General features: G+C 33.8%; 2 protein-coding genes across 3 annotated transcripts; one reads left to right on the top strand and one right to left on the bottom strand.

Moving 5' to 3' along the window:
- Nucleotides 1-2,949: 2,949 nt before the first annotated feature.
- LOC120070115 (protein COP1 SUPPRESSOR 2) lies at nt 2,950-5,423 on the top strand. Its single transcript, XM_039021970.1, has 5 exons — nt 2,950-3,467; nt 3,573-3,693; nt 3,871-3,944; nt 4,523-4,680; nt 4,997-5,423. Exons 1-5 carry the CDS (start codon nt 3,070-3,072, stop codon nt 5,161-5,163), a joined length of 918 nt encoding a protein of 305 aa, XP_038877898.1. The 5' UTR covers nt 2,950-3,069; the 3' UTR covers nt 5,164-5,423.
- A 1,274-nt stretch (nt 5,424-6,697) lies between these two features.
- On the bottom strand, nt 6,698-12,466 carry LOC120070116 (dehydrogenase/reductase SDR family member on chromosome X-like). 2 transcript variants are annotated; one of them, XM_039021972.1, is made up of 10 exons: nt 12,329-12,466; nt 11,265-11,506; nt 11,087-11,153; nt 9,183-9,211; nt 8,873-9,081; nt 8,271-8,389; nt 7,819-7,914; nt 7,667-7,742; nt 7,371-7,524; nt 6,698-7,283 (listed from the first exon to the last, which is right to left on the bottom strand). In XM_039021972.1, the coding sequence occupies exons 2-10, from the start codon at nt 11,493-11,495 to the stop codon at nt 7,128-7,130; spliced, it is 1,137 nt and encodes a 378-aa protein (XP_038877900.1). In that variant the 5' UTR covers nt 11,496-11,506; nt 12,329-12,466; the 3' UTR covers nt 6,698-7,127. The 2 variants fall into 2 exon arrangements, with proteins under 2 accessions (XP_038877900.1, XP_038877899.1); XM_039021971.1 differs by lacking the exon at nt 12,329-12,466 and having other exon boundaries at nt 11,265-12,277.
- Between the last annotated feature and the right edge of the window lie 10,600 nt (nt 12,467-23,066).

The raw sequence follows: 23,066 nt of genomic DNA, 5'->3' as shown, positions 1-23,066 counted from the left end.
AAGTTCTGAAGATTCAATAATCTTACCACCTCTAAAGAATTATACTCAACTTCCACGTGAGGATTGTGTCCATGTCATTGCTTATCAATCTCAATCCGACCATCTACCACAACTTTTGCTTCCAGAACCTTGCAAAGTGACTCTGGCCACATTGCATCAATGTTGAGCTTCCAATGGCCCTCCTCAGGAGCTTTCCAACTGCTTTCCACCCAACGAGGTAAGAGGGGAAAAAAGGAAAGTCTCTCCAAGAGGACTTTCAGGGTAAGCTCATACGTTCTTTTTGCAAGGATTTTTCCCATATGCTCTTTGGGATTTACCTCCTTCAAACACTCTCAATAATCATAAGAAAACTAAGAACCACTGCCCAAGGTAAACTCACTAACATCAATGGGGAAGAAAATATTCCAAATCTTTTTAAAAACTTTACACTCCCATATTAGGTGACACGTGGTTTCCAAATGATTCTTGCAAAAAGAAAAAGAAATGATAGTAGCAATCACCTTCTTTGAAAGAATATCAGTCGTAGTAATCTTAATCTTGAGTAGCGCATCTGACTCCCACACACCCTCCCAAAGCTAGCAAGCTTTCCTTTTGACGACTGAGAGACAGGAAAAGAGTCGAGTAAATGTTTCCTTAAGTGTTAAGTGCTTTTCACATAAAATTTTTCTTTTATGTCTATGCTCCAAATAAGTAAAGTTATTGTCTTTTTTCTTGTTAATAGTCTATATACCTTAACTGAAGTAGAAGGTTTTTTTTTTTTTTTAGATAAACAAATGTCAGTTAACAAAAAGGGGAGTAAGAGAGTATTGAATAAGATAGGGAAAAAAAGGAAAAATAGAGAAGTAAGAGAGTATTAACGGTTTCTGTTCAAATACTAACATTAAGGATATTTTCTAACTTTTTTTTTTAAAAAAGTCTAAAGACATTTTTGAAACTTTTGAAAGTTTAGTGATATCTTTTAAACAAAAGATTGATGGTTTCCATTTAAAATTAACGGTAAGGATAATATTATTTAACTTTTTTTTAAAGTTTAAAGGTATTTTTAAAACTTTTGAATGTTCACATGTATTTAAGAAAAAAGTATTCCAAATACCTCTTAATTCTAGGATAAACTTAAAAAATACTCATGAACTTTCAAAAGCTTTCATTTTTACCCTTACACTTTAAATTAATGCTTCAAAATAACCTACGTCAACTTTTTCCATTAAAAATGAAGACGAAAAAGTGACATGGTGATGACTAGTGGTATGCGTGGTATAAATGGTAAAACTTCAATTACACTTAAATCATTTCATTAGTTATTTCATTAAAATGAAGTAAAAAAATAGTGTGAAAAAGTAGGTAAAATCAACTTCTTTGACAATGAAAAATTAAATAATAAAAAAGTCCAAGGAGAAAAAAGTATCTATGAGAATAGTAAATTAATGGGAGAAAGACTGAGGTAATTAGTGAAGTAAATGGGAAGTACTTCATATTGTTGATATTTCCAAGAAAAAATAGAAGATTAATGAAGGTAGTCCTTTCTCCTCTTTGATATTTGTCATATTTTTATCTCCATTTTAAGTAGAACAATTGATGTAATGAGCCTAAAAAAAGACATTAATGTAATTGTTTCGTTGAAATAGTTTCATTGACTAAGAGTTAAAATGAAAACTAAACTTTTAAATAGTAAAAGTATATAATTGAAACATATCTCAATGTTCAAGGGTATAATTAAAACTTAATATACACCTCATGTATCGAGGTATCTTGTATAAAGTAAAATATTGATTTAATCCTAAACTTTAATGATTGTGACATTGTGTCTTACTAGTCTTTGTGAACTAAAAATATATAATAAGTTCTAATTCTCTTTGTGTCTAACAATTTTTTTTAATAGGTAATATTATTATACAACAACAAAGAGGATCTCACAGTCCGCGATCAAGGCACCACAGCAAATAAAGCACCGACAAAAATAGAGCTCAAAAGGGATAAGCCAACAAAGTAATCTACATAACCAGAAGACTGACACACAAACTAGAGAAACAGAAAAGAACAAAATCCATCCCGAGGAAAAAAGATACAAGCAAAACCCACAAGCCAAGAACAATACAAGAAACCAAGTCCAAACAAAAGACATCCAAATTCTTATACTTTAAAAATGTTAAATAGGTATTTGAACTTTTCATTTAATGTTTTAAAAAACTGAGTTATGCTCTCTTTGACAATTTCATAACATTTTTAATATTAAAAAAAAAATTAACAAATGTATTAGACATAAAATTAATGTTTGTATCTTATGCGGATATTAAACTTTCAATTCTGTGTCCAATAAGTTCACCAATTTTGAAAACGTTAAACATAATAAAATTGAAACTGAAAGTTGAAAAAATTTAGTACAAATATCAATTTATACATCTGAACTTTGGAGGTTGTATCAATTTAAATCATAAACTATTGATTTGTATCAATTTAAATCTTGAACTTTAGGAGATGTATCATTTTAAACCTTAAACTTTGAGGATTCTATCAATTTAAATCCCAACCTATTAAATGCATCTATTTGAACCCTAAACATTCATAAACATATATCAATTTAAACCTTAACTTTCATAAGGGTATTAATACAATTGTGAAAGTTCAAAGTTTAAATCGATATAACTATTAGTTTGGAGTTTAAGTTGATATATTTACGAAAGTTTATAAAAATTATGAATTTAAATTGATATGATTATTAATTTAAAATTTAAATACAACCCAAAATTTAGAGAAATAAATTGATAATGAATCAAAAACTTAATTAATTTCAAAGCATAACTAACTCGCATACAATATTAATGACCAAAAAATTTGTGTTCGAGTCTTTAAACTTTGAAAAAAAAAATCTTCACAAGATGTAACATTTCATGAATTTTTTAGCTGAGTAAATATAGCCAAAAACTAAAAATCAAATAATGAGATTTGATCATTGTGTTCCTAAAAAAAATAATGCTTTCTTTTCACACAAATGAAAATGGACGTTTTGAGGGGTCATAGCGTCATTCTCATAGAAAGCAAGAAATTAGGGTTTCATCTTATTAGGATTAGATGAATCAACAATACAAAAAGAAGAATTTCCGGAGAAGGAATTGTTATGATTCAGAAGATGGAGGAGACGGGGAAAGCTCCGTTACCACCAAATCGGAGGAGGAGGAAGAAGAGCACAGGATGGCATTGGAGGAGGTAAAATTTCTGCAGAAACAGAGGGAGAGGAGGGCCGGAATTCCTGCAGTTCCTCCAGTATCGTCGCAGACCACCACCACCGGTGCTGGCGGCGCTAGCAGCGGCGGCGGTCTTGTTAGGAAATCCACTGACGCCAGCAGTAAAATTGGTGGCGGCGGGGGCAATAAGAATGAAAACGCGGGAGGCGAAGGCGACAAGGATGATTTGGTCCTTCAGGATACCTTCGCTCAGGAAACTGCCGTCATGGTTGAAGATCCCAATATGTATTATTCCTCTTAATTATGTTATTTCTTAGCAAACATTCCTATTTGATTAATTTGATTCTAGTATATGTTATTAATTGGAGTTCTGATGTGTTCTAATAACAGGTTGAAGTATATCGAACAAGAACTTGCAAAGAAAAGGGGAAGGACTGTGGAGACTGAAGCCGCTGAGAATGATTTGAAACAGGCAGAAGATGAACTATACAAAATCCCAGAGCATCTTAAAGTGAGTGAGTAGCCAATCTAGTGTTCTTATCTCTTCTCTCGCAGTTCGTCTACTCGTTCCTATTTGGCTGTGTGCTGCATTAGATTTTTGTTAGAATAACCGAAATTAATATTAGAATTCATCCGGTTTTGTGTATTCTGGACTTGTTTACGCTAATCATTTTTGGATTGTTGTCAGGTGAAAAGACGAAATTCTAATGAAAGCTCCACTCAGTGGACTACAGGGATTGCAGAGGTTCAGCTTCCAATCGAGTATGCCCTTTCCCCCTCCCCCTCCTTTGTCAAAGAGTTTGAGATGTAAATCCCATTTGGTAACCGTTTTGTTTTTTAAAATTAATTCTATTTTCTCTATTTTTTACCATGGGTTGCATCTTTCTCAAATACAATTTCAAAAATAAAAACAAGTTCTTAAAAACTATTTTTTATGGTTTTTAAAATTTGGCTTAATTTTTAAAAATGTGAGTAAAAACTGGATAACAAAGCAAGAAATTTGATGTTTGTAGGCTTAATTTTCAAAAACTAAAAACCAAAAGATTATAAAAGATGACTTTAAATGTTCACTTGTGTGTACTTTGTGTGAATTGTGAACAATGGGGAGCAATGGAAGCATACTGCACAAGTTACTATTTTGTACAGTAACACAAAAATTAAGCATTACTTGGAGCTTTGATTTCTTGATTTTTAACTTTGTCTTCTGGTTTTATCTGGGGGTAATAAATAATTTGAAGTGCCGTATGATATAAGCATTTGTCATAATGGTGTCGGACGTGGATATTTTCCACTGACATTTATGATGTGTGTTCAACTATGCATTGCTCTATTTGTGACAGATACAAGTTGAAGAACATTGAGGAAACCGAGGCCGCTAAAAAGCTTTTGCAGGAAAAGAGATTTGTGGGTCGGTCGAAATCAGAGTTTAGCATCCCCTCAAGTTATAGTGCTGATTATTTTCACCGTGGCAGGGATTATGCTGAAAAACTTAGAAGAGGTATCTCATGTCTTCATATTATTTTACCCTTTGGGATGATATTGTTCTGTTATTTACTCTGGATGTGAGTTAATTGAAGTTTTGGTAATTAGCTATCCAAGATGCTAGTTTCTTACAAATTTTCTGCATCCCAAATATTCATTCTGGTGGTACTCTTGTGAGGTTAGAAAACGCGTGCCTATGATCTAAATTTTACGTGCAAGTAGGTGGATTCTTAGATCATAAACTAAGATATGGAGAAAGTGAGGAAAATATACTTCTATGATTAAGTAGATGTTATACTGTTTCTGACAAGAAATTAAAAAAAAATGTGCAGAACATCCTGAGCTATACAAGGATAGAAGTTTGCAAGATGATGGTTCTGGCTCCAAACCAACTGATACTGGTGGCTCAGAGGCTGCAGGGCAAAGGCAGGCTGCCACAGATGAGTTCATGTTAGAACGCTTCCGGAAACGGGAACGCCATCGTGTTATGCGGAGATAACACACTTCTCAAACTGCTGTTTCTGGAAGTAACCTACTTGATAAATTAACCATCAAGGATAACGATTTTGGTCCTACAAATATCCTTTCACATCATGATGGTGATCTCAGGACCTCAGGTTATAGAGGAAATGAAATTCATTCTTAGTTCATAGTTGTAAAGTCGGCTGACTGAGTTATGATTCAAAGTGACTTTTGGATACACTGATATTGACAATGTGATTTGCCTATGTTTGGCCTATCTAATTGTGTTTTTGTTTAGCCTGTGTGATTGCTATTACCTTTTAGTTTTTTTTTTTTTTTTAAATGCCAGCTTTCATGTATTCCTGCAGAGCTACTGTATGGTAACATTTAGATTGAGAACATGAACAATATTGATGATGTAGGAAAAATGGAAAATTCTAAACTAATATGTATATGCATATTGACAATATGTGGGAGAATCAAAATGAATCTTGAGGTTCATAGTTCATATTTTATGGTTATATGTTATTAGATGATGTCTTCTGTCAACTTGTTGTATTGATTGCAATTAGAACTCTAGGATTTATTTAGCCATCTATGGCTATTCGCTACTTTAATGTGGAAGTGTTGAGTGTCAAGCATACAAATCCATCGACCTAGCTAAGGGAGCATTTTATATCAAGGAAAAATACTTTTTAAATTTCCCAGTTTTGAATAATATGTGTATTTGATTTTTGAATTTAAGTTTACAAAGTTATTGAAATAGTTTTTTTTTTAATTTTTAAATAATTATATGATATTTTAAATTATAAACCAATAATTCAATTGTTGATATGAGTTTAGCAGTAACATTTGATCCAATGGTTCAATTGCATTTTAAAAAAATCACACAGCCACAAAACTAAAGACTGGTCTCAGACTCCCAACATCTATTTTATCAAACAAGGAAGTAGATAAAGTCGAATCTAAACTTCCCATGAACTAGTAAAAGAATTTAAATGAAAGGAATCTAGTGGGGTTTCCTCGACTAAAAGTCTAAAACATAAATCTTCAGTTATCAATGCAGCAAAAAGCCCCCAAACTGCTAAATCAGTTCTTGATCATCAATTTCATGGACCAGATTCTAAGGTAATGATTAAGTGTAGTTTATCTCCATGCAATCCTCATTTATTATATAATAAAAAAATAACGATTCACTTGTTGGCTAAAGAGATCATGTTCGCTATTGGTGTTGGTGAAAGAGAGGAACAAAGAGTAGTCCTACATACAATAAAACAAGATAGCAAAGCGAATGTTGTGAAAGAGAGGGAAAATGTCATAAAGGGGACCGAATTAGGGGTTACTCCAAAATTTCTCCCACTTTTCCCAATTCGAAAGCCTCATCCTAAAAGATGTGAGAAGAGTTTTAGAAGATAGATTTTGGATTTCTTTAATCTTGAGATTTCTAACTTGGAGATATGAAGCGTTGCAACAATAATGTAATATATGTAAACAAGATCAATCATCCACTAGTTGTGGATTACATCAATATAAACAAAGCTTTGTGGATATGAAACATATTACCACTTACCTAATATTAAAAGACATTTCATTTCTTAAAAAATGATCTTTAGTAAGAAGTTTGTTAGGTTACCCCATAACAAGAAAGCTTCAAGAACACAAGAAATACACCACCACTAAAAAATAGAATGATATTGCAATATCAGTGAAGAAATTACAATATCAATCTTTCCAAGAGGCTATCTCTCTCCCTAAATTCACATTATAGAAATTCCAACCAAAATGATCCCTTTGCTCCTAATCCACTCCCTCTACTTAGAACTAAAAGTCTACCAAACTTCCTAGCTAGTTACTAATATGCCAATACTAATAACTATACTAATAATATAATCCTAATATTTCGCTGACTAGGGGTCTTACAAAGTTGTACCACAAGTTCATAATTTTTTATAATGTGGAAAAGAGGAAGTTACTTGAAATGACATACTCCCATGGTCAAAATTAAGAACTGGTTCCTCCTTCCATAGCAATCTGGGATTTTAGAAAGAGATTTGACGACGTTTCCCAAAGCTCCTCGGCAAGTTTTGTGTTGTACGACCGAGCAGAGGATTTGACCATTCTACCCTTTCCACCGAAAAAGTATACCCCAGATGTTTCCTGACAAAAGAAAGTTCAGTCTATTCAGTTGAAGATCTTAATAGAACTATGAAACACATTCTCACAAAGCACAAAAGATCCACTCACAGGTGATGCAAGGGCTGCATCCAAAATGGAGTCGACACCATCTTTAGGTAGTTGTAGAAGTCTCAAAAGCCTCAATATTGTAAGTGCTACTTTAGATAGATATGTAGGAACTTCTCTCATGATGTTCGTTTTGACTACTCCAGGATCCGCTACACTTCAGAAAATCAAGAATTCACATTTAATAAACAAACAAACAAATATAAACAAAAAATCAGCAGAACCGTATCAGTAGCCTTTAAGGCTAGTTACTATGGAACAAGGATAATAAAAGGCAACAAAGACAAATGATTCCTTACATGACAGTTAATTTATGAGATCCATTCTCTAAGGAAAGTTTTCGGTGAAGCTCATAGGAGAACAACAGTAAGCATACTGTAACAGGAAATGGATTTGCTTGTCAGAGACAACAAAGTATCATAAATTGCTTCTCAAAACATTAACTGCTCACATTTAGAATACTCATAGATACTAGAACATGGATATTGATCCAATCCACTGAAGCACTTCCCACATACAGTATACTCGTCAACCTGAACATCAAAAACTGTAGAACAAAATGAAGCCATTATTATTATTATTATTATTATTATTATTATTATTGCTTTCATAAGACACATCTGGAAAAAAGTGAAAAAATGTACATATCCTTGCAACTGAGGTTGATTATATCACAACGGAAAAATTCTCAGTGCGTTGATGGAAGACCTATTATTCATGAACAAATCAAGCACTGAAGTGAAGAGATCCTAAGCACTGACACATAAGTTATAAGATATCCAGTCTACAAAAGATGTTGAAATTCATGTCTACATAGTTTCTCCACTAGCATTTTATTGCCAAAAAAACACGGTAAATAAACTAAGCGTGTGGAGCTTTCATTCTAATACAGAAAATTCTTACCACATCTATGCGTAAAGGATGAGACGTTCACAATCCTAGATGGAAAAGGGCTGTTCTTCAGGAGTGGCAATAACATTTGAGTCAAAAAGAACGGACCGACATAATTTGTAGCCATCATCCTAAGAATATTCAGTTATAAAGGTAAGACTAAATGAAAATATCTTGAAGAAAAATAAGATGTAAAACGACATAGAATAATAAATCAGAAAATCACAGGGACAAAATAAAATAAAAAACTTAAGAGAAAAGTACCCAATTTAAGAAGCAATGGTACAATTTAGAATAATGGAAAAGCTGGACAAAACGGATGACAGTAATAGTTCACTATCTACTAGTGCACAAGAGTCCATAGAGGCACGTGAGAGTATTAAGTTTCAGCCAGCAGTTTTCCCATTAACTATATTTAAACCAATCCAAAGTATAAGATGATCCATCACACCCGACATTTGTTGTATTAAAAAATAAAAACTATATAAAACCTACCTGAGATCTAGTTAGTTTTAAGCAATGTTTATATTTAAGTTCAAGGTAAGTACTGTTTCAATCACTGCAATATTACAAGACTAACACACTTGAAAAAAGACAGGGAATAGGGATGTAACTGGTCGTAGCCTTCCGATGTAAATCTAGATGACGTTGCCAATATCCCAGCATTATTAATCAAAAGTTGCACTGAAGGATGCATTTTAGAGTCTTGCAGCCAAAGCTGAAGGGAATTCTTGAAATTCAAGATTGACTGAATGGATAAAAGATCGACTTGAAAAGCTTTAAGAAGGGCTTTTTCATTCTGTCTTTTTATCTCTGACATTGTCTGCAATAATGTAAGCACTAAGCAGTCATGAAAATGAGGGAAAACACATGAAATGAGATGGGGATAAAAAAACCAAATAAAAAACAGCTCATTAGGCAAACCTTCAATAACAAATGCCTTGACCGTCCAGCTGCAAGTAGAAGATAAAATTTAAAAACACAAGCATCAGTTCTTAATTCTGTAAATTTGTAGAGAGATTTGATTGGCTTGCATAAAGTTTAATGTAAAGGAAATGACATGAAGAAGGGTTTAGTTAAGATATTTCTCCATCATTAGAGTAAGGACTTCAAAATCAAATACAAAGTCTCGTTATTGGTAAATACCTTAAAAAAAGTCATGCATAGATAAATGAAAACATTACAGGCACTCAAGTTTTTTTCTATAAGCTAGGTTGCATATCCTTTCCAACTGCAACTGGGAGTCATTTTTAATCCCCTTGGATTGGTTGGGATATCTCATCTTCTTATGGGAGCTTAGCCATTCAAGCACAAACACTCATGATACGGTACAAAAATGACTCCCTTGGTGTGTATTTCTCCACATGGTGTTCCCTTGCAAGAAAGATTCAGAATCACAATGTCACATATTCCTCAATTGTACCTGTGTGGGAATTTTCTGGAATTTCATTATCTTCAATCAAAATGTGGCTCTACCCATGGGTGTCAGAAATTTCCTAAAAACAACTATGGTGGGTCACCCTTTCCAGAGGAGGCATAAGAAAATGGATTCTTCGGCTCCAAATTGTAAGAACTTTCTTATGGTTTCCTAAATTAAACAGGAATAATAGTGCATTCAATAACAAAGTGAAGCCCTTCAAATGTTTCATAGAATCCAATTCCCTTTTGATTCTTTCTTAGTGTAAAAATGTTTCTCCTTTCAACAATTACAGCATTATATCTCTTATATCCCAATGGAAGGAAAAGCTTTCTGTAATTCAAGCCTTGAGGCTTAACTATCCTTCGCCTTTGGTAATATCATATCATCCAATGTTGACTCTTTAATTTAAAACAAAAATGAATTGCTAAAGTAGAATGTTGGGTTGCGGACTCAAAGATTGGCCCTATTGCATCTCAAGTGGACTTAGAAACTAGCTTAACATTTCTCCTACAGTAATGAGATTGGCTTCCAAGAATACCATTAATTATTTACATTACCTTGTCAGCTTATGTATGTGTTGTGGGGGCTATCACTGTTATAAGAAATATTTGGGATTACTTGTCATGTCATCAGCCTGAAACAGTTTCCCCACCCCATAGATTTGATATTCAAAGGATATCATAAATACATGATGACCTGCAGAGATCTCGCAAACAATTTGAGAGAGGGAGAGAGAGGTCTCCATGTGAGATGAATTTGGTAGTTACAAAATTTCTAGAGTCGAACACCCAAGTCGAAGAAATTAATCCCCATTGGAAAAAAATAATAAATGTTCACTTCCTCATCCTTGAAGATTCTCCCATCTCTTCCATCCCAAATTTCTCTGAAGGAGCCCAGGGTGCATTTACCCATAAAAATTTGGAAACGTTCTTGACTGTCAGTGTCTACTAATGGCAAGTTGAAGACAAACGTTCTAAAATTAAAAAGTCCATCAACATGTCTCAGACAGACTAAAGGAGTGAGATTCGACAGTGAAAAACAGTATAACCAAAGATAATTCAACTCTTCAGTGGAAGGGCAAGCTAAGAACTGAACTTTGTTCAGGCCCTTTTTCCTGGACCTGTAGAGAGTTGGCCCCACAAATGTTCTAGATTCACTCAATAGCTTTAAATTTCATAAAAGAATCTCTTGTCCAACCCACAAAAGGAAGATTCAGGGCAGTAATAGTTTGAAGGTAAATAATGAGAACTGGGAGTATTATAAACCACACAATGTTGTGGAAATGAAGACAGGGCCCAATAATATTTGCAACGAGTGTTAAATGACTACTGTTAGATTCTAATGGTATATCAAAACCAAGATTGCAATAGAAGTTGAGAAAATGAATGAAATGGTACGGGGAACCAACCAAGAACTACATAGAAACCACGTTTAGAAAGAGCAAGAGCAGCAGCTGCACCCAATCCAGAAGTAGCCTACAACTTAGAAAACAAAGATGCTAAATGAATTAAAAGTAGGCGTGCAGAGAGAGAAAGAGAGATTCAAATTGAATTTCAATCAAGCATAAAAGTCACAGGCAACTTTACACCGGTGATAATGCAGAGGGGCATGACAGCTTCTGAGGAGCGAGGAGAATCCCTTTCATGGGAGTAGTATGTTTCAGATCTGTGGTTAATAGAGAAAGAGAGAAATCTTTGAGAGAGTAGCAGCAAGTAAGAATAGAGGATAGAGAGATTCCACAGCACAGCCATCCTCCAAAACTCAGTTGACATTAAAAACTGCCAAGCCTTTTTCAACTCTGTTTTCATTGAACCCATCCTCCGAAATCCTAAGTATGAGTCATCAGACATGGATAAAGTTAAAAACTGGAAATGCAATTATCCACGATAATATACAATTTTGCTCATCTTAGAATGCATGAAGACGACTTAGCAATAGGGCAGGGCAAAGGAAAACTAATAGAACCCAAATATATTGAAAGACAAAAGATAATTAAACTACAAGATAAATCAAGCGTTTAATTGGACCCTCCCTCTCTTGAGAATTCTCTCAAGCCCTAAATCATTCACAAAAATAATATTTATAACCACATTTCATAACAAATTCCCTATTTAATTACTGATATACCCCCTAACTAATAGCATTCCCATCACAACATTATAATTTGAATATGTAAACACCATAAACATAAGTATCTTCTGTAGACACTGTATTTGAACACACTATTCGAAGATTTATTGAGCTTAAACAAATAAAAGTATAAAGGGCAAAAAAAAAAAAAAAAAGAAAAATAACTGCCCATTTAAAAACCAGGCTAAGCAGTAAGCAATACGTTAACCTAATCTTCAGCTACAAGTTCAACTTCTTCAAGATGAACCTGAAGCATAAGAGGGGCAAGAGAGACTGAGTGAATGAATTTGAATCAAAACTCATATAATAGGGAATACACCCAAACACAAGAGAATCCATAATCTAAAGACTAAAGAGTCTTCAGCTTCTAAGCTATAGACATTGACGCTCTAGCCATATCAAACTATGAATCTCCCATAAAGAATCCCCCAGACATATCAACAAAAACATAATATAAAAATGAATACAAAAATACGTTTTGGAATTAAAAGACAATATGAATCGCCCAACTGCTATTAACCTCACTATAAGACAGAGCTCCCTCAGAATAGCCACTGCTTTTCAATAAGTTAGAGAGAGCCAATGTCGAGATATGTGCATCATATGGATAGAGCAAGTATTCTGGCCAATCCCTTTGCCAACCCACATTTCAGATAGCATGTACCACTTTTCTCATTTTCTTTAATCATTTAAAATCAATTAAATATTTGATTTTACTTTCGATTTTAACATCCAAAACGATTTTAGTTTTTATTTTCAAATATAACAAATGTAAACCACATGGGTCCGCCTAATAGTCAAAAAAAAGGTCCTAGACTTGAGGAACTGGTTCAATCCATGATCGTCATCTATTTAGAATTTAATAGTGTACGAGTTCTTTTTACATCCCCTTGTTATAGGATGAGACTGGTTCTCACGTTAGATTAGTCGAAGTTCGTGTAAGCAGACATGAATCACTCATGAATATTAAAAAAATGACAAACTGATTTTTACTTTTACAAAATTACTCCCAAATATGCCAATAATCAGTTCAAAGTTCCACTCAATCCCACTTTGAATTAATAAAGTTGAAGCTTGAAATCAATAACCTTATGGAAGTCAGATTTTAAATCAGCCTGTCGTGAATAAACTTAAATGAAGTATATAATGAAGAAATTCAAATACCTTAAGATTGATGGGTCTGGACTTCAAAAACGCGACCCCTTTCGAATCAACCGCTCGTAGCTTGTTTTCGTTTTCACTTTCCAAATAAATAGAATAACGAGAAGACGGATAGAATTGGCTGCAAATAGAAGGGATAACAAAGAGAGCGATGGAGGAAAAGGGTGGTGTAATTGGGTTATTGTAAAAGGTGGCCCAAAATAGGTTTACATACTTCATAGTTGCTAACACACCTATGTACACCTTCAAGTTTCAAACCCTTAGGATTTGTTTGAATTAAGATTTTATGATGTCACGAAATAAAAGATACTTAGGAATAGAATGTCTCAAAATGTATGTCTTGAAATGAAAGATGATACTATGTATGGGAATAGGAATAGAATGTCTGGAACATGTTATCCGTTTTATGCAATTATAAAATATAAAATTAATAAATAATTAATTTCGTTTGTTAATTTATTTTTATTAAAGTTATTGAATCAATTTAAGCGATTAAAATTTAACTAAATTTACCCATTCACCCTCTAGTTTAATATATTTATCATCAATTAAATTTTTTATATTGAACACGTTTATATTATCAATTTTTTAAAAAAAAAAAAAAAAAAAAAGATAATTACTATGATACATTGTGTAAAAAATAGAAAGGAAGACTTGAAAAAAGCTCTTCTTTATCTCTCTTCATTATCTTTATCCCCTTTTATTATATATATATAATATAATATAAATAGACATATATAATTATATTGATATAGATATATTGATGGATATCTATCTATAAAATCGATAAAAACTTTTTTTATTAGCAATTCAACTCCATTTAGATAAATGAGATAAAGTAAGGGCTCAAATCGCTCATAACTACAGCTAGGTCAAATTCCTGTTTTACCCTTATAGTTAATCTAACTTCTTAAGTATCATTGATTCCTCTAGTGAACAAATAGTTTATACTCAAACAATAAACTGACACCTCTCGAGCCAGTGAGAAGTTAAGGTCTCGTTGTTCAAGAGCCAAAATCAACTATTAAGGGAACAGTTTATCTACTTCCTCTAAGGTCAGGAATGAGTGAATTCCATCTTTTGTAGTTGTGTTTCCAGCTCCCTACTCGGACAAATCTCCAAAATGGTATGTTTGTTAAGTCGACTAACATAACCACTCTCACCCATATAGATCAAAGGATTGCCCTCATAAACAGGTGTTCACAACTCACTCAAGATTAAGGTCAAGTCACCTATGGTCATCCTAGTGAAATATAAGTCTTTTCTAGTAACGATGTTATATAGAGAGACTATTTATTTTGTGGTCTGGTCTTATATAAACTCTTTGTATAGAATATCCTCGCTCACATGTCTCCACGTAATGATCATAATCATATTATTTGTAGTATTTTGCAACAATTGTAATAACTACAAAGCGGGTTGTATTCATAATGTCACTAGGATAAGGTACCTAGGCTTATCCATCTACTACAGACCATTTAAGTTATTACTTAAACATGATCCACTTATATGTCAACTACGTATGTTTTAAGTTTCATAAAGTAACCTTGGATCTTAGTTATTGATACCTCTTATTTTATATAATTTGTTTTTACAAACTACAAGATATATGAGATTTAGGACACCAAATCCACCAGCCTTCCACTTATCCTAAAGAGAGTGGGATGTACAGTATCAAATACAATACAATAACCTAGGGCATACAATATACCCAGCAACATCTCCCACTTGCCCTAGATTATATGACTCATATCTTTTAGACTCGACTCTCTAGGTGACCCTAAAAAACTTTAGTCATGAGAGCCTTTGTAAATGAATCAGCAACATTGTGCTCCGAGGCGATATGTGTAACAATCACATCTCCTCGTTGCACAATCTCCCTAATGAGATGATACTTGCGCTCAATATGTTTTCCTCGTTTGTATTTCGAGGCTCCTTAGATTTTTCCACTGCACATCACTATTATCACAATAAAGGGTGATGGGTAGAGTAATGTTTGGAACCACTTCCAAATTCGTCAAAAATTTTCTAAGCCAGACAGCTCCTTTAGTAACTTCACAAGCAGCTACATATTCTGCCTCCATAGTGGAATCCGTAGTATATCCTTGCTTAATGCTACACATACTATAGCCCATCCATTCAAAGTGAACACTGATCCTGATGTGGATTTCCTAGAATACTTATCAGTTTGAAAATTAAGGTCAGTATATCTTGTAAGGATCAAATCCTTAGCTCCATACAAAAGCATATAATCTCTCATTTTCCATAGATACTTGAGGATTGTTTTGACTGCTATCCAGTGATCTAATCTTGCATTGGATTGATATCTACTGACAATCCCTACTGCATAGCAAATATCAGGTTTGATACATAACATTGCATACATAAGGCTACCACAACTGATTCAAAGGGAACTCATCTCATTTCCTCAACCTCTTGAGGAGTCTTAGGACATTGTTCCTTAGATAAGATAATTCCATGCCTGAAAGGTAATAAACCTTTCTTGGAATTGTGCATCGAATATCTGACAAGCATCTTGTCAATATACAATACTTGAGATAAGACTAGTGTTTTGTTCTTATAATCTCTGATGATTCGGATCCCTAGTGAAGGAACTCTTATAAAAGAGTACCTCTGAACGGAAGCAAGATCGTTTCAAACTCATTATGACAGAATTATCACATTCAAAATCAAACATACAAGTTATGCATTAACAATAAATTACAGCATGCTTTGAACTTTAAACAACAAAGAGAACAAGATACATACCAGTTGAAGAACTCTTCTTCACAGAAAACTTGCTCTCATCCAGAAAGTCAATCTCGCTCTCGCTGATATCGTCAAGGAAATCGTCCACCAAATCGCTGTCATCTACCCACGAACAGATTCCTCACGAACAAGGTAGCAGGGAAGACACCACCACTCGGAACCCTCGGTATTCTCGAAGTGAAATCCAGGAGGTGTGGACTTTGTTGGATTTGGTAGAGGGAAGGAGGAAGGAACGATCGTTTACCACGACCAAGCAAGTGGGAGATCTCGGGAGTCTATCGTATAGACAGATGCTTGATTGTTTGGGTAGAGGTACACGATCGTGTAGTAAAAGGGGCTAGATCGTTTAGTAAAACGCTCGGGCGCGCGATCACGTAGAAAACACTAGACGATCATTTAGTAAATTCTTGCGATCGTTTAGGAAACCTGCGCGTGTACATGATCTTTTAGAAACTTTGAGCTATCGTGTATGCTCTCAATTTGCTAGGCGATAGGCAATATACACAAACGGTAAGCAAATGTCTAATCTTTTGCAAAATGAAAACCATTTTCATTTTATCCTTCAGTTACGAAAATTAAATGCAACCTCCCATTAACTCATTCGGTTACGGAGAAAAGGTTAGGCAACAATTATTCCATAATCGTTTAAATTAAATATATATATAATATTATATATAATCTTATTATATTTATAACTTATGGTTTAATATCACATCATATGCAACATATGAATCATAGTCCTTTTCTCCTCCACTAGATATAAATCATATTTATATCATTTTTCTTCAATTAATATATCTCATACATCATGTCAACTATATCATATATAATTGATCAGTTCAATCATATCATATACAATCGAACTCCCTCTTGTCAATTTGAACACTTCAAACTGACCCAAAAACTGATTCTCAACTTGAATCCATTGAGATACCAATGGAACCTTATAGACCTATGGCTCGAAGCTCCAATAATACGTGAATAGCTGACTAAAGTCTTTAGCCACGAGATCCACCATCCGTTAACTGTCAGGCATTCCATTAAAGACCAACAGTTACACTATTCTCACCATAGATATATTTCTGTGTCCATCTGATATAACCAATCAACAGTAGATAACCCTTCACAGATGCTCGTAAGTACAGTTGGGCCAATTTACCGTTTTGCCCCTATAGTTACATCTAACTTCTTAAGTACCACTGTTCCCTCTAATGAACAATACAACATAGTTCTACTATGTGTGGACACCTCTCGGGCCATGAGAAGGTGTATGGCGTCACATCGTTCAAGCCCTGGAATCAACCCTAAGGGAGCAATCTATCTACTTACCCCTACTTCGTGGTCCAGTCTTATACAAACTCCTTTGTATAGGATGCCCCCGCTCGCATGTCTCCACATGAATGATCAGGATCAGACCATCTGTAGCAAGTCACAACACTTGTAACTATTCTACAAAGCGAGCTGCATCTGTAGCATTACCAAGATAAGGTTTCTCTCCTATATCCATATACTACAGACCATTTTGGTTATCACTTAAGACATGATCCACTTGTATGTCACCACATACATGCTTAAGCTACAACGACAACCAGGGATCTTAGTTTTTGGTTTGTGGTAAAGCAATTAAAACATCCAATGCTCTATAGACAAAAGTGAAGAAAAATATCATATATTATTACATTACAAGTGTTTATTCAAAACTATGTTTACAAACTATAGGACCTAACGAGAGTTTAGGGCATCATCCCCAACACCTAGAACAAACTGTGCCTCACCCAAATCTTTCATTTGGAACTGGGCAGCTAGCCATTCTTTACATCTTTCAGAAAGCCTACATCATTCTTAAGGAGTAGGATATCATCCACATACACACACAAGGAAAGCTACTAAGCTGTAGATGATTTTCTTCTAAACACAATGTTCATCAACATTTTGATCAAAGACATAAGATTTGATCGCATTATCAAACCTTATATTCCAAGATCGAGATGTTTGTTTCAGTCCATAAATGGACCGATTAAGCTTGCAAACTTTTTGCTCTTGACCTTGTTCAATGAATCCCTCTGGTTGATTCATGTAGATGATCTCTTCAAGATTACCATTCAAAAAGGTAATCTTTACGTCTATTTTTCATATCTCATAGTCATAATATGTGGCTATGGACAAGAGAATTCGAATAGACTTTAACATGACAAAAGGTGAGAAAGTTTCTTCATAGTCCATTCCCTCAACCTAGGTATAATCCTTTGCCACTAGTCTAGCTTTAAAGGTTTGTACCTTTCCATCTACACCCCTTTTTCTCTTGTAGATACACTTGCAACATATAGGTTTTACCCTCTTAGGTTGATCTATAAGCTTCTGGACAGAATTTGAGTACATAGACTCCATTTCTTGATTCATTGCTTTAATCCATTCATCTTTATCACATCTTCCATTGCTTACTTGTAAGACAATGAGTCCTCAACCCCATCATCATATATGATGTCTTAGGCTTTTGTTAAACCTACATAGTGAACAGGTAGGTTCATAACCCTCCCACAACATTGAGGCAATCTCAACTCTTGAGATGGATTAGCTTGACTAGATGTACCGACATCAACAACCTTTGTTGATATACTAGGCTCTTCAACAACCCTTGTTGAAGTCTCAGTAGTATCTTCAGAAATATTTCTTAAGACTATTTTTCTTCGTGGTTTGTGGTCTCTTATGTGGTCTTCTTTCAAGAAGGTAACATTTGTCGATACAAACACTTTATTTTCATTTGAATCTAAGAAGTACCCACCTTTCATTTCCTTGGGGTAGCCTACAAATAGGCATACTTTCGAATGAGGTTCCAACTTTTTGGGATTTATCATGAGCACATGGGTTGGACATCCCCAAATCCTGAAGTGGCGTAAACTACCTTTACGTCCTCTCCATAACTCAAAAGGTATTTCAGAAACACTTTTTGATGGAATGTTGTTCAAGATGTAAACAACAATCTCTATTGCAAATCCCTAAAATGAGTCAGGAAGTTGAGCATAACTCATTATAGACTGAACCATGTCCAATAGGATTCTATTTCTCTTTTTCGATACACCATTTTGTTGAGGTGTACCAGGGGTTGAGAGTTAGGACGTAATTCTATATTCTATCAAATAGTTCTAGAATCTTAAGTTCGTATACTCCCCACCACGATCAGATCGTAGTGTTTTTATCTTTTTACCTAACAAATTTTCAACTTCAGTCTTATACTTCTTGAACTTTTCAAGTGCTTCAGACTTGTATTGCATTAGGTAAAGATGCATGTATCTTGAATAATCATCTATGAAAGAGATGAAATATTCATACCCTTCTCTTACTTTTACATTCATCAGTTCATAAAGATCTGGATGTATAAGCTCCAAGGCCTCTTTGCCTCTATAACTTTTTCCAGTAAAAAGTCATTTTGTCATTTTGCCTTTAAGGCATGGCTCACATATAGGTAAAGAGTTTTCTTCTAAACAATTTAGAAGTCAACTTTTGATTAATCTATCAATCCTATTGAGATTAATGTGACCTAACATTAGATGTCAAAGGTGGGTATTTTCTTTAGGAGTTGTTGTCGTTCTGAACATTTCAGTATTTAGGATAACCTTTGTAGCTAATGGCCATAGTACCTATAAGTTACTTTCTTTTGAATAAAAGTCTATCTCTATTTCATTCTTAAAAATAAACACTTTATTTCTAGAGAAGAAGGGAGAATATTTTTGTTAACTAAAACAAGAAACAAAAATTAAGTTCCTTATCATATTAGGAACTACATATACGTCATTTAATAATGTATATCATTTCTTGTCCAAAAATATGTTAAGTTTGCCTACAACGCAATAGCTAAAATGACCTCACCAATACTGACTCAAATAGTCATCTCTCCAGCTTGCAATTGTCTCTAGGAATTAAATCCATGATAGGAAGAACATACATGATGAGTAGCCCCTGAATCAACTATCCAGTCAGAATCATCATTCTCTACTAAGCACGCTTGCGAACAAGTAAATCAGATTTCCTGTCACTGGATCTCTTACTTTTCTAGAGAGTAGTGGGATCACCTTGAAAACCCTTATTATGAACTCCAAGTTTTTCCCCGAGGACGAATCTCCTTGATAAACTTCACTAGAGTTGGCAACCTTTACATCCTCTATAAGTTCCTTGACATTCAATATGGACCGGAGTTCAAATAGGGAGCTGACATTACTGGTTTCATCGATATCGACCTCATCTTACTTGAATTGTAAGGACACTCACTCAAATAATTCTTGCATTGATTGCATGATCTAAATTACAATAATCATATTCTTAAACATTTTGGCTAAGACATCAAGTATGCTGAACTCGAGCCTTATGATTGTCATTCGTCCACCTCTTGTATGCATCACGAACACTTCATGTTGAATTATGGGTTAGGATTGGAGGACATTCCTCAGTCAAGACGAAGTTAAGGTCGTTAACCATGAAAATAGTTTTAATCGATTCTTTCTAAGTTGTGTAATTAGTTATGATCAATTTTTCAGGTTTAAGAAGGTTTATTGTAGCACTAGTCATTTTTGTTTATACAAAACAAATTACTTATTTTAGACACTTATGCAAAAATTCGTTTTAATCTAATCAGTTTTGCAAAAGAAATAATGAACCCCAATCATCATTTTTATTTTGCAATGAAGCTTCAATGATTTAGGACAAAAGCCACTGAAGGGTAGTCAGTCAACCTTTCACTGAATTGAGACATTCTCAACCAATCATTACACCAGAATAACTCTTGTTCCTATAACGATTAGTCACCATTAATTTGGTCAAGAAATCAATAACTTGCTTAACAATTTCTTGTAAGTGGGACCCTCCATTTTAGACCATCGAGTTCCGTCCCAATGAGCCAAAGGAAAAAATCGATTGAGATAAAAACTAAAGCGGTTCTATCTATTTCTAGAATTCACCTTGATATTGACTTAATGCACAAACCATCCAAAGGGGGACACTCTCAGGGTGCCTCGAGGCCGTGAAAGAATGCCTCACAATACAAACCAATGAAGGAGACCATAGGACATGTTGACACACATCCCTCTCCTACTTACTATAAACACTTTCTCCATTCACCTTGATATTGACCCATGCAAACATCATCCGAAGGGGATGCTCCCAGGACGCCTCGAGACCAAGCATGAGTCTCACAGTGTGAACATTTAAGGAGAACGTGAGTGGAAAAATTGACATATCATATTATATCTTTTCCCTTCCACTGAGTATTTTTAAAAAAAAAAAAAAAAAAAAAAAAAAACTAGCATTTCTTACTTAGGTAAATTTGGCTAATTAATTTACATAAGTGATTTTAACTTTGCCCAAAGTAACTATTACATTGGATGGTTTAACAATAATTATTCTTGTTTATTAAACACTTTAGTAAACCTTAATCATTTATTGCATGCTTATAAAATATTGGCCTAATCCACCTTCGAAGTTGGTTCCCATGTAAGGGTGTTCCGTTTCTGTCAACTTAAATACCTCAGTCTAGACAGAACGCTCCTAAGACAAAGGTCAATTATTAGCAATTATTTTATAAATTTAATCTTTCACGGAGTTCATTTTAATCCTATTAAAATGAATTAAAAAGATCAACCTAGTTCTAATCGCATTAGAAACACTTTTAACACATGTTTAAGTGAATTAATTTTAAACCATTTAAAACTAATTTGGACCAATGTTTGCATGCAACTTTTGATTATAGATTTTAATCTAGTTCATTAAACTTATAACCATTATAAAATAATGAAATTATTAAAACCTATAGTTTGCATCTAATGACATTGATCAAATAGAACCATTATATTTATCTAAGTAATGTCATACTCAATGTAAAATTTATTTTCATCTGATAAAAATAAAATTTATAATTATCATGCATGAAAATAAACATATATGTTCATTTTCATTATACAATATAACAATTATATTACTACTAATGAGAATAATTCACATTCTATCATACTATATAATAGTTGTATTCTAGTATGATGCATGGGCATGCTTAATTAATCATGCAACTATATAATATAACACTTATATTAAAAATGATGCATGAATCGTGTTTATCTTAAGGTGTGATTTTAATCTAAATGGTATACTTTATGCAACGTTCAAAATTTTAATTTAGACCATACATCTCATGCATAATTAAATTAAATAAAATAGAAAATTTAACCAGCTATTGGAATTCCTAGAAAATCAAATAAAATCTAAAACCCTAGATTTTAGAAAATTCTAAAAGAAAACAGAAAAAAAAAACAATTACTTCTGTTCGACGGCAACGGAGGATAAACCAGAGTTCAAGACGATGATCTAACTGTTCAAAAAGAGACCCCAAGTATCCTGAACATACTGGCCAAATTCCATCACGATCCAACTGTTAGAACTCTGACAATCGACACATTTGTGAATGTTGTCTCTGAAAAACCAAACTATATTGCATTGTTTCTCTCCGTTTTTTTCTTGTTTTGCCTTTGTTTTCCCGGGTTCTTTTCATGGCAACTTTTTGCCACGAACCACACAGACTTACATACTCAATTTATAGTGAAAAAAGTTACCCATAAACACTACATTGATCTCATCAATTAAAACTGTAAATCTAAATGCCAGAAGCCTAAACAGTCAACCTACAAACCATAATTAAAATCACTTATATCTCATACATATATTTTAAAAGTAACCCATCTCTCTAATTTTTGTTTCTATAAATTGAAAATCAAAATTGCAATAACTGGGCTCGGATACCAATTGAAGGGAATCGAATCCTGTGGAAGCGTGTGATCGTGGTGTAATTTCAAAGTCGATTTTATAGCAAACAAAAAACAGTAAAAAAATTTACACTAAACAGAGGATAAACATAAAATTTAAGCATGCTATTAAAGAAGAAGTAAAGGGAAAAATGATCTTACCTTTTTCGAATCCTGATCTTCACAATTTCCTCTCACTTTTCTTATGAATGCCTCCTCAACGAACAAGGACACCACGGTAAGAGTTACCTTGTTATTCTCTTGGATTCCAAAGGGTAGAAGTTTGGGCTCTAATACCTTGGAAGAGGAGGAGATTTTGTGTGGAGGCTAGGTTTTTCATCAGATGAAACACCTTGCCCTAAATGGACTATAGAGATGTATTTATATGGAGAAGGATTAACCCTTTCTCCAAGTTTTCCTTTTCCACCTTTTAAGCTAATTAATTAAATAATGGTTATTTAACTAATTGGCATACAAATTAATTAACTATATATTAAATCATATTTAATATAGAGTTAATTAATTAACATAAATATCGCATAT

Source organism: Benincasa hispida, unplaced genomic scaffold (assembly GCF_009727055.1).
Source record: "Benincasa hispida cultivar B227 unplaced genomic scaffold, ASM972705v1 Contig945, whole genome shotgun sequence".
In the NCBI taxonomy this organism is placed as follows: domain Eukaryota; kingdom Viridiplantae; phylum Streptophyta; class Magnoliopsida; order Cucurbitales; family Cucurbitaceae; genus Benincasa; species Benincasa hispida.
Note: the sequence above shows the minus strand (reverse complement) of the source record. Positions and strands in the feature narration are given on the sequence as shown.

Excerpts from the sequence above, each read along its gene's own strand:
- LOC120070116 (XM_039021971.1), bottom strand. The coding sequence starts at position 11,528 with ATGTCTGATGACTCATACTTAGGATTTCGGAGGATGGGTTCAATGAAA. Across the intron at positions 7,915-8,270 it reads ATCCTTTACGCATAGATGTG|TTTTTGATGTTCAGGTTGAC; the intron begins GTAAGAATTTTC and ends TTTGTTCTACAG. Across the intron at positions 7,743-7,818 it reads TATCTATGAGTATTCTAAAT|TATGCTTACTGTTGTTCTCC; the intron begins GTGAGCAGTTAA and ends TTCCTGTTACAG.
- LOC120070115 (XM_039021970.1), top strand. The coding sequence starts at position 3,070 with ATGAATCAACAATACAAAAAGAAGAATTTCCGGAGAAGGAATTGTTAT. Across the intron at positions 3,468-3,572 it reads ATGGTTGAAGATCCCAATAT|GTTGAAGTATATCGAACAAG; the intron begins GTATTATTCCTC and ends TTCTAATAACAG. Across the intron at positions 3,945-4,522 it reads GAGGTTCAGCTTCCAATCGA|ATACAAGTTGAAGAACATTG; the intron begins GTATGCCCTTTC and ends TATTTGTGACAG.